The sequence below is a fragment of the Labeo rohita genome, chromosome 2 (assembly GCF_022985175.1).
Source record: "Labeo rohita strain BAU-BD-2019 chromosome 2, IGBB_LRoh.1.0, whole genome shotgun sequence".
NCBI classification, from domain to species: Eukaryota; Metazoa; Chordata; class Actinopteri; order Cypriniformes; family Cyprinidae; genus Labeo; species Labeo rohita.
This window is the reverse complement of record NC_066870.1, coordinates 8,640,060-8,657,142: the sequence shown is the minus strand read 5'-3', so window position 1 is coordinate 8,657,142 and position 17,083 is coordinate 8,640,060. Positions and strand designations below refer to the sequence as shown.

At 34.7% G+C, this 17,083-nt stretch overlaps 1 protein-coding gene across 1 annotated transcript in view; it reads right to left on the bottom strand.

The window, feature by feature from the left end:
• egfra (epidermal growth factor receptor a (erythroblastic leukemia viral (v-erb-b) oncogene homolog, avian)) overlaps nt 1-14,552 on the bottom strand; it is a 68,841-nt gene extending 54,289 nt beyond the window's left edge. The window contains exon 1 of the mRNA XM_051127883.1: nt 14,240-14,552. Within this exon, the coding sequence (XP_050983840.1) occupies nt 14,240-14,318 (79 nt within the window). The 5' untranslated portion in view covers nt 14,319-14,552. The remainder of the gene's footprint in view (nt 1-14,239) is intronic.
• Between the last annotated feature and the right edge of the window lie 2,531 nt (nt 14,553-17,083).

Below are 17,083 nucleotides of genomic sequence, written 5' to 3'. Positions count from 1 at the left end.
TCTTAACTACTGTAAAGGCCTAGTTTATTGTCAGAAAGGAACTCCACAAGAAGACTTGGTCATTCATAACATAATTAAAAATTCCAGGCCCATTTTACTTCTGAATTGTGAACAGGATCTTTTTCTTGGCAGCTTGCCACTATTCAATTGTTAACCTGCATTATTTTGAACACTCGAGTCTATGCTTCATTGTGAGCCACCTGACTTTTCTAAAGGCAAATTATAAAATACCAAGGAATAGCAGCCAAAAACACTCCCACATCAAAAGAACTTTCAAAAGTAGGGCGAATCAAAATAGTAATGCCATGTTAAATCAAGCCTTTAGACATTAGACAAGGCAATGTGCTAAAACTACTCAGAACCCTTTAGCAAACACATGGCAGAACACTCTAGTACTAAAAAAAAAGTGGGCAAGCACCACAACATTTTCTTAAAACATAAAGTTTTCCTCCAAATGCACAGAGTGCTGCAAGGATGACATATTTTTTAGGCCAAAACCCGGAAATAAGTTTGCAATTTTAGCACTTCCAGCTCAATCATCCCATCAATGGGTCTTTTGGTTAAATGCGTGAAACTCATCTACTTACTAGTCCACTTTCACAGCTTCACTGTGTTTATAACTTCATTCTTGAAAACGATTTTGACTCAAACTTCAGTTTTTTTTTAAACGAAGATTGAAAGAGTTGACAAGTTGGTGGTGAAGTGTTTTTTTGTTTATAGCCTACGTTAGAGCTTTTTAGTTCTGACGATTAACAAAAGGTGTAAGAATCATAAACATTTTATGGTCAAAGAGTTATTTTCTACAATAATCAAAAGGCCAATAGAAATATCCTAAGATTTGGTCAAAGGAACCGGGGAGATGGGAACTTACACGTTGGATCTTTTGAAAAATCAAAACATATCAAAATAAATTATCGCAAGCAGATGATCATATGACCACAGATGTGACAATTATCAACGGTACAGTGTCAGAGTGAAATTAAATTACCTCAGTTAATTCAACTAATGATGAATAATTGCACAGTCACATCTTTCATTAGAGCTTCTGAGCAGGACGTTTGCTAACATAATCACTGTATGTGTCTTTGTAAAATACAGAAAATCCACAGAATGATTCAACTTCCTGCTGAAGACGTCTCGTCAACACAGCATTAGGTGACTTACTCTGACTCTCTAAGGTTTGTTAATTTAGTGGATTATTGTGTTTCAAAGGGGTTAGTGAGACAGGATAATATTCTTCCTTTACCGCAGCATTTACTGTAAAAGAGAGCAATATTGTAAGCGAAGTCATGTGTATACAAAGCATTATGCTGCCAACAATGGCGGTAAATCCTGTTTCAAAGTCGACGCTAAATCATCGAATAAAGCTTCTTTTGTGTAACACGCACTTGTCCCCATGGAAACGACAATGTACTCAGACTTGTTCCAGGCCTCAATGGTGAGAGCAAACTTTCTCTATCTGTCACATCCCATCCGTCTCGTATTTTGAAGAAGCACATTTTCGGACACCATAATCACGTCTTCAGGATTCAGGGCAAGTCTCTGTACACACATCTCAAGAAGGAAATCTGTTAATTTGCCACTAAAAAGAATTCTAACACATACGATTCTATTTTTTCAGCCCTGAAGTGGTACTTCACAAGAATCTCATCTCATGTAATGGTTGGATAATTACATTTGCAGCCACTAATGTTTCCCCACACTTCGGCATGTATTGCCTCTGAAGTCATTACAAAGACTTGCTGTTCTGCTTGGAGGATATCGTCCAAATTAACCGACAAATTACCTAAAGGAGTAAAAGTGGGATGTCTGGAATTAGATCCACTTTGCAAATCAACATGCTGTGAGGCCTTGTCGGCTAGACACGCAGTCTTGCTTTGGCACTACCGTAACACACCTTAGACCAAACAAAAACAGTCTGACTCAAAAACACTAGTCCGTGTGATATAAAGGAAATCAGGAGATAAGGTTTGCACATACCAAGGCTAATCATCAAACTATCATAACATGAGACGAAAAAGTCCAAGAGTAGGGTGGATGTGCAACATGACAGATCCTGGCGAACACTAAATGAGCCATACGCTTGTTTTTGTTGCAATAACATCTGAATTTCGTTCTTTTGAAGAGCCTTCATGTGAAAACATGCCTGTGGAAGTTTCTGTGTCAGGTTTGTCTGAGCTTCGAACATCCGCACATTTGAGGAGGTTTAGCCAAAAAGCCTTCGGCCAAGTGTGTAAACAGCACAGCGATCGCAGATACGCATATGTTAACACCGAGATGTGCAGCGCAGTGATGATTACATTGTACTGAACAGTAGGAGACTTCAGTGAATTAAAAGAGAGTAAATAGGAAGGAATGAAAGAGAGGAAAAAGTTCTACTGTTCTCACAAGACTCTGCGGCAGAAAGCCTAGGGCTGGGAAAACCACATCCAGCAGGGCCTACATCCTAGATGCATATCAGCAGTTCCTATGAGACGTGCAGTTTCAGCAAGTTAACTGAAATAGGATGCATTTGTGTCAAAGAGATTTCAAAGACATTTTCTTGATCTTTGAGATACATGACAATCATGATTGGGACACAGAATCAAACACTAATGCATATTACTAATCAAAAATTAAGTTCTGATATATTTACGGTAGGAAATTGACAAAATATCTTCATGGAACATGATCTTTACTTAATATCCTAATGATTTCAGGGATAAAAGAAAAATCGATAATTTTGACCCATACAATATATTTTTGGCTATTGCTACAAATATACCCGTGCTACTTATGACTGGTTTTGTGGTCTACACTGTAAAAAATAAAAAACACATTTGTTGAGTCAGCTTAAAATAATTTTTTACCCTGCTGCCAACTAAAATAAGTTTAGTCAACTTGAAATGTTAAGTTGTACTAAGTAACAACTTAGATATTTGTGTTTGCTAAACTTAACAGATGGGTAAGTAACCCAGCTGCCTTAACATATTTAAGCTGATTCAACTCAAATATCTAAGTTGTCACTTAGTATAATTTAACATTTCAAGTTGAATAAACTTTTTTTTAGTTGACTGAACTTAAAATTTTTATCAAAAAGGCAGCCAGGTTACAAATTATTTTAAGTTGACTCAACAAATTGTTTTTTACAGTGTAGGGTCACATATAATAAATACAAGCAATCAGTGGAATGCTGCCAATTACTACAGAAAATAATTTTGACCCACAATTTTCACACATGCTCAAACATGGGGAAAATAAGAACGTCAATAAGGAAAATTTGTTGTTATAATGTTTGTTAACACTGTTTTATTACTAGTAACACTAACCTACACCCTAACCCTAAACGTATAGTAATTATATTAATTAATATTGCTCAGTGCTTATTTGTGAAATGACTGCAATGAGGAAACATTAAAATAAAGGATGACTAATTTTTTTTTCTTTTTTATTTAAGTTTTTAATAAGAAAAGCTTATTTTTGTGATAGTTGTTATACTTATGTTTTTTAATACTACTTTCCAACAACATATTTTCAGTTTTAACATTTTTAAAGAATAAATATTTAAGAAAGGGGAAAAATAAACAGTGAATAGTTGGAAAAAATACTGTCTATTTAATGCTGCGAAAGGTTTTGTTAAAACATAATAATAATAATTAATTAAAAAAGAAAATTCGCCAGGGGTAGTCTTTTTAAAGACTTAAAAATAGACTTTGTCTTAAAAAAACTTATCACAGTGGGGTCCTGAGTTTAAATTTAGCCTGGGTCATAGTCTGACCCTATTGCCTCTCTTTTCCTCTCCACTTTCCTGTCAGTTTTCCGCTGTCCTATATAATAAAGACAAAACAACAATGATTAAAATAAAAGATTGTTTTTGTCTTCGAAGGTGGCTGCCTCAGTAGCCATTCACCTGAAAGCAACAATGCCACAAACAAAGCCTGTAAACAAAGATATCCCTTACAATTCACTTCACACACGTCTATATTTCCACCTCATGTCCTATACTGTGTTCTCACAATAGGCGTGTGTAGAGGGAGTGTCACTGATAGCTGTATCACCTATCCCAGGGCATCTGCAGCCTGTTTGGATCAAGTGCTATTTTGAAATGTGATCATCCAAGAAGACACAGAAGGCTGAATGTTTCACTTTGGCTGAAGTAGATTTCCTACAAGCTCTCCCTTTAATGGAATGTTTTATGAACGCAAGTTATAAATTTTGGTTTGAAAAGTCAGTCAGATGTGGTTGGGTTTGGAAGATGGGAGTCAAAACAGTTCCCTTTGCTTAAAAGGCAAAAATGTCTTATTTGACGTCTTACAAGTTTATTCAGCAATATGCTCACTACAAACTAAGTACAGCTGACATGATGAGTTTTCATTTGGATATTTTGAGGAAAAACATTTTTAGTATTCTTGGACAAAAGACTGCTCCAGACTTCAAAATGGGCCACTGTCTATAACAAATGTGGTAGAGATTCAATAAACGCCGCTTTGTTTGCGCATGCTTGTGTTAGTGTGCATTTTAGCGTATGTGCGTCAGGAGCCGCTGGCCTAGAACTGTCATACTGTTTCTCAATGTTTTCCTTTACGGTTTTCTTTTTTCACCCTTTTAAGGTTTGCTAAATATACACACCATGGAATAATAATTGGAAACAGCACCTTCGAATTCAAAGGGTCTGACAACAAGCATCTGAACATCTAAGCACAATTAAAAAAATAAATAAAAAACTATTCCACATCCTGCCTGATCATCTGTCTAATATATACACAGTGTCACTAGAAACAAGATATGAGAGGTCCATCCTCAGGGAACTGGTACTGATCAAATAGTAAAGTCAAATATTTGATAACAGATTGACACTTTAGACAGGACAGGCTCTGTTTGCTGTGTTTTTGCATCTGTCACAATCCTGTACGATGTGTTCCGTGCAATATTACACCTCAGTGATTTCCAATAGTGAAAGAAAATATAGCCACCAATGAATGTCAGTGTGACGCACCACACAGTCAATGTTGTCATGCTGTTTCTCTGTCTGGATCTATTACTTTACTCAAACCTACCTTTAAATTTCAATTCATGTATACAGAGAGCTAAATACACCTGTCTCTTATATATATATAATTAAAAATGGTTATTACCTGGAAAATTACCTATTATTAATATTTTATTACAACAACAACAAAAAAGCTAACTCAAAGTCATTTGGTGTGATCAAACGGTCATGTGGTGTGACCAACATGCAGAAAAATTTGAAATCATATTAGAAAGAGCACTACAAGTCTGTGTGTCAAGGTTAATAAGTCTTTTAAAAGATCAGACAAGTTGATCTTTGCATGTTATTTCAGGTTGTAAAATGAATAATTCCTGATATCTGTTAAATGCATATCTTAGAATATATGTATACTTCAAAATAATTACAAAGCACAAAGAACTGGATGTGTATGCTCATGTATTTAAGGTGTAAGTATGTTATATGTAATCTTTTTTACATGATGGTTAAACCAAATGACATTCTGTAATGACAGTCCTTAAATCGAAATATTTATTCAAAAATTTGTGAAACATTTTTCAAATCCATATGAATTCAACATTAATTCTAAGAACTTGGCAGTTTGTTTAAAACCTTATTTTCAAAAGTCTTTCATTTTCCTTATCTTGGACACACTTTTTTTATTGACCCACAAGTGGAAAAGAAATAAGTGGTGGTCTTTCCTACTAGACAATTAAATGTGATGAGAAATCCTGTGGGATTTGCACAAACTGCATCTTCTCATGTGAAGCCACACCCTAATGAGATGTCAAGAATGAAAAGGAAAGTTTGTTTTTCCAGCCTGAATTCCAAGGTCTCTTTCCACTATAGTGGCTCACTTGATAATGGAAATGCTATAAACCCCATGACGTCCAGGTGCAATGCACCATTTCCGGGCACATTCATGAGTTTCCAAACAAAGTCTTCCCATGATCTGGCAAACGTCACAGAACCAGCTTGAGAATTAGCATGTGTTATAGCATGCAGACATGGATTCTTATTAAAAGTCGATGTATGTGAAGAAAGAAAGAAAGAAAGAAAGAAAGAAAGAAAGAAAGAAAAAGTTTGTAATCAGAGAGTATGGATCTAACCAGACTTTGGCTATTTCAAGCTCAACCACTGTCAGTGCAATCAGCATACAATCGAACTGTCAGAGCTGCAATACGACCGTGAACAACAAAGAAACTCGAAGAACATGACACTTCTGTCACATAGCTCTTTCCTTTATAGCAGTCGTATGGAGAAACATTCAAAAACTGCAGTCGGCTTGAAGAAAACCCTCATTGTTCTCTGCCAAAGAGAGAGAGAACCACTCCAGCAAATGAGGCACTGACTTCTTCACCAGTTTTAGGTAACTGCTCAACAGTTTATCAAAGCAGGAGGTCCGTCTTTTTCCGGCGAACTCATTTGACTTTCTCCACAGCTCTTGAAACTCCAACCGCTTCAGCAGATGTGATTCTGGGAAAGCCAATCACGGGGGAGAGGCATCAAGACCCAGAAACAACCAGCCTTCACATGCTGAAGGCCCTTTAGTAACGGACAATTTTTTACAATCGCCCTCCTGGGACCTCAATATGGAGCCGTGAGTGGGCTATGGTAACTCATCTTGAAAGAGTGTTCAGAACGGATGATGAAAACTTAGCAGAGGTGGAGGAGGAAGTATGCAGGTATTAAAGGCAGGAAATTGATGTCGGGCATTAGGTTTTGCTGAGAGAATTCACAGCCGGCCGTCTGCAAAACCAATCACGGGGTCATGCAAAGCGTGTGCAAACAGTGTGGGAGCTCGATGACAGATGAGGACAATGAGACAGCAAATCAGGAAGGAGTAGAAATCGTGAGGTTTCAAGGCGTTTTGCATATCATTACATCACTTTATAGTGTAAACAATGATGTTGAAATCGAAGAAAAGTAAACAATACTGAAACAAAAAACTCACGGTGTCAAGCATGTTTATTCAGTGCGTAGAGACGCATCAATGGGATTTGCAAAAGTAATCAGTTGTAGGCAGCAAGTAATACTCTTGCAAATAAATCAAGAAATCACAAATGTCACACAGAGGAGATTGAAGCTGTAATTTCCATTTGTCAATTATAATACATCTCTGCATAAATATAAATCTGTTTGTTGGATCAGATGTGACCTTAATCCAAATCAATGTGATTTATAGCTACATTTTGTCAGTGTTCTTCCTTGGGTATTGAACACGACTGGTATTGCTCAGATGATGCACTTCAAATAATCATTATTTGTTACTCTGAAACACTGTAAAGAAATGGTAAAATTTCCAACATTGTTTATTTTATATGTCATGTTGGTTCAAAATTTTCCTGATTTATCATATGTATACCACACCACCTTAATATAGCCAATGTGATTAGTAATTAAAAATAATAATCTTACATAATCTAATGTTGTAAAAAATAATCATATTTATGAGAATTAACAGGACCCCATTGCATAACCACAAAACACAATATTTAAAGATATATTTAAATAAGTACGTAAGTAGAACATAGTGATATTTAAAAATAAATTATATTGTGTTCAACAGAAGAAAGAGATTCATAAAGGTTTGGAACAGCATGAGAGAGAGTAAATGATGAAAGAATTTTTATTTTTGTGCTAATTAGCTTACAAATCTATTATGCCATTTCTTGTTTTAACAGCAGTATTGTAGGCCTTTATCACATTTGAGTCATAGTCTAGCACTACAATGAACTGGACCATGCGAAACAAAGACTTTAAAAAATGAAAATCACTGACAAGCATGTGGAAACATGTCTTTTCATTTCATTCAATTGGGGAATGTATGCATTACATCATTGTCACTACAACTAAAATAATTACACAACATCTTTACTTCACATGGAAAGTTAGCCACATTAGCTACTTATGTGTTAAAAAGTTCTGTTCTCTTACACTCACTTGGCTGAGCGTCAGTGCTCAATTGGTGTGCTAAGTTAAAATTCATTTTTTTCTTGTTCTTTTCTGTCAAAATGACAGGAAGGGGATGTTAATTAGTCAAAGCTCAGGCAAATGGTGAAAAGTTTCCAGTTAACTCAACCTCTGGTGCCACAAACACCATGCACTACCTGTTGAACAACAGGAAAGCTGTAGGCTCAAAGCATTCCTTTGCAATGATTTTTATTTGGTGAGGAGACGTTATTTAGCCTCCAGAGAGTCCAAGACTGAAAGAGAGCGAGAGAGAATGCAAGCTGTCATCGCTATTAGAGCTGCATGACACTAGCAAACCAGTGCCAAAAACTGTTCCCATGTCAATTAACTGACCAAGATGTTCCAGTCAATCCAACTGCAATATGTTATGTACATTTATTCTTATTTGGCAGGAGATGCAATGAAATGATGCCTGACAGTTTAACATAACAGTTCTCCATCTTGAAACATCCCGAAGCGGGGGAGGAAAGTAATGGGAAAGAAGAGCAGTATCACATCTCAAATTCAGCTCACAATTAGGGGAAAACACAGGGTTGATGTATTTCCCAAGATCACTGGCTAAACTATTCATAATCCCATTGGAGAACATTGATGGTCTCCAGCCATTACTGGAAGAACTGACAATTGATGCAGTCACATATCCTCCCTTTTGAAGGAGGATATGTGACTGCAAAAGAGGACAATCGGATTATGGTGCACTTTTGACAAATCAAAAAGACTATCATAAAAACAAGTTGAATTGGCAGACCTGAGGAACATGGAGTGATGTGCAATCTGTGTTTTGAAAATTAGGTGAGTCTATGATTATGAAAATGGTCTGTCTTTGTTAAATTTTATAACCTATCAGTGTTGGCAAGAATATCAGGGTGTTTTCAAGAGACGTCTGAATGGTATGATGCCTAGGGCTGAACAGGCAAAACATCCACAAGAGTGCAAAACAAATCCATCTTTGACCTTCATCGTTAACAAGAGCAGAAACAAATCAGAATTCTTTTAAGTAAATGAGAGAGAGATGAACAGATGAACAGGATTCCCAAATGGAGAGTTGAACCTGGAAAAAGCAATTCTGTCATAATTTACTCTCTCTCGTGTCGTTCCAAACCAGTATGACTTTATTCCTTCAGTGGAACTCCAAAGAAGATATTTTGAAAAATTGAAAAATTGTCACAATGAAAATGAACATAGCATTTGACCCTAGCTGACTTTCATTATATGGTCAAAATAATCCTTCAGAATATCTTCTATTGTGTTCTACATATGTGACCATGAACCACAAACCAGTCATCTGAATAAATAAGCTTTTCATTTATATATGGTTTGTTAGGATAGGACAATATTTGGCTGAGCTACATCTATTTGAAAATCTGGAATCTGAGGATGCAAAAAATCGCCTTTAAAATTGTCCACATGAAGTTCTTAGCAATGCATATTACTAAACAAAAATTAAGTTTTGATATATTTACAGTAGGGAAATTACAAAAAATCTTCATGGAACATGATCTTTTCTTAATATCCTAATGATTTTTGGCATAAAAGAAAAATCAATAATTTTGACCCATACAATGTATTGTTGGCTATTGCTACAAATATACCCATGCTACTTATGACTGGTTTTGTGGTCCAGGGTCACACATAGAAGGTCATATAGATATGGTATAGCATGAGGGTAAGTAAATGATGACAGAATTTTCATTTTTGGTTAAACTTTTAAGACAACCTACTCTAACCTTTGAATTCTAATTACAATAGTAATACTGGCTATAACAAGATGACATGACATACACATATATACAATATGAATACTGGATCTATTAAGTTTACACCAAACCTTTTTATTCCAAGATTTCTGAAACACACAAGAGTTAAAACAGCAGTTTTGTGTGATGAATCAACTTGATTCATTCATTCAAAAAAAAAAAGTCTAAATGATTTGTTCACGACTCAGAGTTTACCTCATTGATTCAGTTATCTAACTGCAGTGCATCACATCTCACAACATTATTAGTGAATAATCACTTAAATTTCAGTCTGTTCCTTACAAAACTATCATAAGAAACTATTTTTGATATTTTTATGGTGCTTCCGCCAGAGGCAGACAGTAGTGAAGTATTTCTTTTCAAGTACTTTTCAAGCTTTTTTCTTTGGAAAACTTTACTTCACAACATTCCAAAGCATAATATTTCTACTTCACAATGTTTCATAAATATCATTTAATACTTTAATTTAATTACATTAGAAATGTAGTACTTTCTTACTTTTACTCAAGTAAAAGTAATTCAGAGATTTACTTGAGTATAACAAAGTACTAATGTTTTAATGTTCTTAAGTATTAAAGGTAAAAACAACAACTTTTATTTATGAAATGTAGTGCAGTAAAAAGTACATTATGCTTTGGAATGTATAAAGTAAAAGTTTTCCAAAGAAAAACACTGATAAAGTGCAGATACTTTTTAAATGTAATTGAGTAAAGTAAAAATACTTAATTACTGTCCACCTCTGGTTGCATCCTGTTGAATTTTGAAAGCGCATGTTCCCTATTCATTGTACGTAAATGTAAAGAACACCCATTGCAACTGTTTTAAATTCCTTTTTTTGAGATGCACAAAAGAAAGAAAGTCATATGGGTTTGAAACATGCAGACAAGGTGATGACAGAAGATTCATATATGTGTGAGCTATCCCTTTAAAGGCAACTCTTGAAGATCACGCTCTTATTCACTGTTACTCTGGAAAGTTCCTAAGCATGCCTTACACGGCATGCCAGCGACTCGATAAGGAATGGTACAGCACGTGATGACTATTTTGTTTAGCTGTTTTGAAATATTTGGGAGATCTGTCTTTTGGCTCACAAACACAAGCAAGTTGTATATGATTAGATGAAGCCTGACTCAACAAGCAGATTCATCGATGGAGACACACAATCGCATCATCTAGTAAATGAAAGCTGACACCATAAGGTGTTCCAAAAATTTTAAGAGGAATCAAAAGGTGCATTTGCATTTTGAGGTGAACTATCCTTTTAAAGTCTCTTTGTTTTCTGCATAAGTTCTGCTGACATTTTTGAACTTCAGATTAAAATATTTATTAAGAAGCTAGGTGAAGAATGAGGGTGAAATACTAATGTAACTTGTTTCTCTGTGCTGTTAAAAAGTTGAACCATTTAAAGAAAAATGTTAGAGAGGAAATGAAACATTAACCTCAAAAGTGAATGTGGCTTCACTTTGTGATAAAATCAGCAATTTACTCTCTAAAAGGCATTAGACGTGACTTTTCTAGACATACTGTTCACAAATATGCTGATAAACCCCATTCCAACACCTTTACTACTTCAAACAACCAAAGCCCCGGACCCAGCAAACACAACTTAAGCTCCTCTCACATGTATTTGTATGCTTTAACTCTCTGAGTCACCTCTGAGCCAGCCGGATGAAAGTTATAAGTAGAAGACCTGTGAGCAGACTAGACTAGATTAAATACCCCTGTCAATAAACAAAACTAATTTAAACATACACTAAAGCAAGTTACTGGGGAATTTCTCATTTAGGAATGAGTGAAGTCCAATAACACTGGAATAACACACCAGAAACCTGAGTTTAAAGGATATGATCTTATCTGCTTCGATAGAACAAGCTTTGATTTACAGCCCATCCCTTTATCGGAAGAAAGGAGGAGTTTTTTTTTAAATTAAAGAAATGATCGTCAAATCAGCATTTTAGAATGATTTCTGAGGGATGATGTGAGACTAAAGACCAGTGTAATCAAATACCTTTGATTTTAAAATATTCGAACATAGAAAATATTTAAATATTTAAAGTGTATATTTCACAATATTAATGTTTTACTATAGTTTTGATTAAATAAATCAGCCTTGTGAACAACAGAAAATGTATATATATATATATATATATTTTTTTTTTTTTTTTTTTTTTTTTTTTTTTTTTTTTTTACCCAAAAGAGTGTTTAACAGTTTCCAGCATCCATACCCACATATGGCTCTTACTGTGCTGGTGATTTAGGTGACCGCCTGAGAGACATTGTTCTAGGTCACAATGAGGCTGGACATTATCCAGAGGTCAATGCCACGCTAATGAAAGGAAAGACACACTTAAAAATCTGTCATGTGGCTGGACTGATGACCAAATGTGGGACGTTATACTAAAAATTCCAATATAGCTCAACACGGTGCACCTTCAAAACAGCTACTTGGAATCTGGGCCAGCAAATGCATTTATCTAGTATTTAACCTGGGCAATCTATGAAGACTAAACAGCTGTTTCGGCCTTAAATATAACAGATAGCTGCAGCATTTCTCTGACCTTGAGCAAGGCACAACAGGGAGCCCGAAGACATTATAGGACGTCACGACTGTCCTCACTGATACTGTAATACCTGTCCCCTAAAACCTTAGGGGCTGGAAAACTGGCAATCAGTGCAATTAACAATGACAACGAGTGACTAAACCACTGTGCAAACCCATTTGTTTAGTATTCTTTATAGTTCAGACTCTTTCTCTATAAAATTTTCATATGTAACAGCAAGCAAAAGGTACCCAACTGTAACAAACAGTTGGGTACTTTCAGCATGAAAACATAACATCATTGGTGACTGTCAAAACAGAACTTATTTTAAAAGGTGATCCTCTCTTGGCATAGTGACTGTAAACCTGAATGAGTCCAAATGAGGAAGCAGACTGTAATAAAGTGATTTGTGTGTCCCATCTGTCAGTATTGGCACAGTCATGTGTTTACACACAGGACACCCCTGAGACAATCTTAATAATACGCAGAATGGCATATAAACACACTTTAACTAATCTAATAAATGTGATAAACTCGAACACTAACATCATAGGTTAAACAAATGGCTTTAGTTAATTTAATTCTTTTCAAAGAAAATGTTCATTAGTGAGCACTGGACCTACATTAAAAAATACATAAAAAATTTGCTTAATCTAAAAAAAAAAATCTCTACTTTAATTCTAATTAAATATAAGTTAATATAACTGAACCAACCTAACTACATTCAGTTAAACCAACAAAAGTCATTTTTAGGGTCAGATCATGGTAAAAATAAGGTAGTGTTTTCTCTTAAATAAATGTGAACAAACAAAAATTAAAAACAAAAATTCAAATTAAAGTGATTCAAAATGTATAACCTTATGTTTAATGCACTTTCTCCAACACTTTTAATTTAAATATTAATTTAATAATTCAAGCTGAAACACAAGGATGAAGCAAAAATGACAAAAATAATTGGTTAGGTAAATGATAAACATATATATATATATATATATATATATATATATATATTTTTTTTTTTTTTTACATCACACCGTACACCGTAAAGTAATATAAATTTAACACACTCCTAAAAATAAAGGTTCCAAAAGGGTATTTTTGCAGTGATGCCAAGAACCATTTTTGGTTCCCCAAAGAACAGTTGAACAGTTCATTAAAAAAAAAAACAAAAAAAAAAAAAAAACATTTTGAAATCTAAAACATTTTTTAAAATCTAAAGAACCTTTGTTGACTATGAAGAACGTTTTCTGCATTTGAAAGGTTCCATGGATGTTCAAGGTTCCTTATGGAATCTTTGATGCCACTAAAGAACCTTTATTTTTAAGAGTGTAGGGATGTAAAAGCAAAAAAAAAAAGAAAAAAAAAAAAAAAAAAAAACAAGTGCAGAAGCTTTTTCTACCTGATCTGTCCTGCCTAACAATATATTAACTGTAACCCTATGTAGTTGGGCTGTTTTAAACACATTCATATTTTGGCTTTGAATGAAACCACGTTTTAGGTTGCCTCATATAACATTTTTACAATGCAGAAATATTTCCAGCCAATATCATCCTTTTCTCTGCCTCTGCAATACAAATTAAATCACGGCAGCACTATAAAGCTAAAAAATCACAACCTCATTAAAACTATGGGGTGGGGTCATATAACCCAAAATCTGAGCTGGTAAGTGGGAGGTTAAAAGTTTAAAGCCGTGGATTGATCTATAAACGAGAGACACTCAAGCTCAGGTTGTTCCAGAAGGAGTATTATCTGTGACGTTAAAAGCGTCAGTTAAATAACTGATTAGTATCCAGTGGAAGTTCTCTGTGGGACTGTGAGCACAAACTTCCACTGTTCCCACGCTGACTGAGGTTCCTCTAAGCGCACATCTCTGAAGGTATGCGCGACGTTACCATCAAGCTCTACAGAAGATAATTCTCCAACAAACTGTCTCAAGATTAAGGTTTAACCTTATACAGCAAGCCGTTTCACAATACTCCTACCTTTCTTTTCCGGCGTCGCACAGAAGCTCCATGAGAGCAGTAAGGTAAAAAACAATCCGATCTCAGTTGGTCCTGCCATTTCTTGTGTTTAAAACCTCTCAGACTTCACTCCATAGTTAGAAGGGCTCTTCTTTCAAGGGTTTCTAAATGTTCAGATATCTTGCCTTCTCGTCTTCTTGGGAAAACTCGCCCGACTTGGCTGTAAACTTTGACAGCTCCTCCTCCGCGCTCGCGAACCTCAGCAGTGATAGAGAGGCGCGTACTGCTGGAGAGAGCTGAGCTTGTGACGTCAGCAGCAGGGAGGATCGTGCGTGTGCTGCTGTACGGCGTTCGGAAAGGTGGGACAGTGAACTTCAGGTAGCTACTTATTGAGCTCGGAGTTTGTGACATCATTCCGACGCCAAATTAAATCTTTAACCTTCTGTCAATCAGCTATGAGAGCCAGTAAGGAAGAGAAATAACACGGGAACACATTCTTTCTGTGTCTGTTTTTGTCACAAACTAATATTCCCATATTTGTCTGCAACAAATGAGATGTACAATGTCTAGCACTCAGTGTCTTACAGCTCAAAGCACTGATGGACTGTAAAATAATAGAACTATATTGAAACATATTGAAACGTAATGAAATCTACTATATTAGTAAACTAAAATAACATTCAGTCAAACCAAAAATTATTCACAAAATCTTATTTATGTAAGTGAGGACAGCAAAATAAATTAAACTGTGACAAAATTCTTCATACAGTGGACTACCAGTAAATCCGCTAAAAATTTGGGACCTAAAAGTTTTTACTTGACACTTTGACCTGACCATATTTTGTTACTTTCTATCAAAGTTATCTGACATTATCAAGATGTATTTGTTTTGACACAGTTTAACAGTTTATATGATAAATTCTTATCATATTTTATTACCATTTTCTAAACTATAGCAAATAAACAGTGATAATGTGAGAAATTTTGAAGGTGTCTGAATAAATTTTGGTTAGACTGTAATTCATTTGTGATTATCAAGATGAATTTGTTCTGACAGTTTAAATTCTTGTCATATTTTATTACCGTTTTCTAAACTATAGCAAATAAGATGTGATCATGTGAGAAATGTGTCTGAATAAATTTTGGTTTCACTGTATATGCACATGCACCAAATTTGTGGTCAGTAAGAGTCTTTGTTTGTTTGCTTTTTGTTTTTGATAAAAAATGAAGAAGAAAATATTGTGAAACACCATTACAGTTTAAAATGAATTTTCTCTTTAAATTTTAAAATGTAATATATATGTCTTTTATGGCAAAGCTGATTCTTCTGCAGTTATTACTCTAGTCTTCAGTGTCACATGATCCTGCAGGAATCATTACAGTATATGCTGATTTGGTGCTTAAGACACATTTATTATTATCAAGCTCTGAAACAATTATTCTATTCAATTTTTATAGACATGTCAAAGAATTTATGTCAGTCTTCATCTGCCCAGTAGAACATAGGAAAGTCTTCCAACATTCACCTTTTGTGTTTTATTTATTTACAAAAGGATAAAAATATAATTATATATATTTGTATAAAAATGTTATAACTATATATATAATTACAACAAGAATAACTGCTAATTCAAATTAAACTGTTATTTAACTTCTATTAATCTGAACACAGAACAACATCAACAAGTTTTTTTTCCCCACAAGTCTCATATGATAGTGATTTCACCCGTTTAGGTAATTTCAGTTGCATAAAGTGATAGTGTTACAACTCAGCCCAAGTTGCAACACTTTCTTCTCAACTGTTTTTTAATGATAAAATGAAATGCAATTGTTTCTCTGACTTTTCTCTAGAGAAAAGGAACCCAGTTTCAGAAAAGATCTCAACAGTTTCACAAACCACAGTCAGATTTGCCAAGATATAAATTTGTAAGCAAAAGTTGGTGATTTGTCAAATACTTCCACTGACTAAATAATCTGAAGCGTTCTATCCACTTTACTATATAGTTCTGTACATTTGCTTTATGTTAAGGGGATGGTTCACCCAAAATGAAAATTCTGTCATTATTTATAATTATTATATACATTTAATTTATAAATATTATTATTTATACTATTATAATAGTTTCCTTCTTTGGTTGAAGAATGTGGGTAACCAAACAGTTGATGGTCCCCACTGACTTCTATTGTATGAAAAAAAAAAAAAAATACTGTCCAACATTCTTCTTTTGTGGTCAGCATAAGAAAGGTTTGGACCAACCTGAGGATGAGTAAATGATGACAGAATTTTCATTTTTGGGTGAACTATCCCTTTAACAGTTGTCTTAATTTGTTTATATGTTTATTATTTTAATAAAAAACTGCAAAAAATGAAGTTAATTCTTAAACAGAGAAAACATTCTGATCTGTGAAAAAGCATCATCTGAGCAATATGTGTAGATGTGCCAAATATTTTTTTATACAACATTCATTCAAGACTATTTACACATAAGGATGACAAAGAATAAGATTTTGAAAGTCATGATAACCATACAGTTTGCAAGAGAAACAGTGTAATCTTCAAATTGTCCTCTGACGTAATTCTTAGGGTGTCTTTATCTGTCCGGAAACCTCCCTTGTCTGCTGTGAATTGTCCATTGAGTCCTTTGAGAAATGACCATAGACATGGCTGCATTCATTTGGGTTGCCAAAGTAGCCAGACAGTGGTTTGGAGATGGAAAGCATCCAGGAAGTTTGTGTTCCCAAAGGTCACCAAAGATCAACTGACCACAAAGAATCCTGTGTTTCACTCAGTCTTCACTGTGTCTTGAGTAAACTGACCTTTTACATCTATTTATTTAATTTTGTGTCTGAAAAAAATCACCAGTT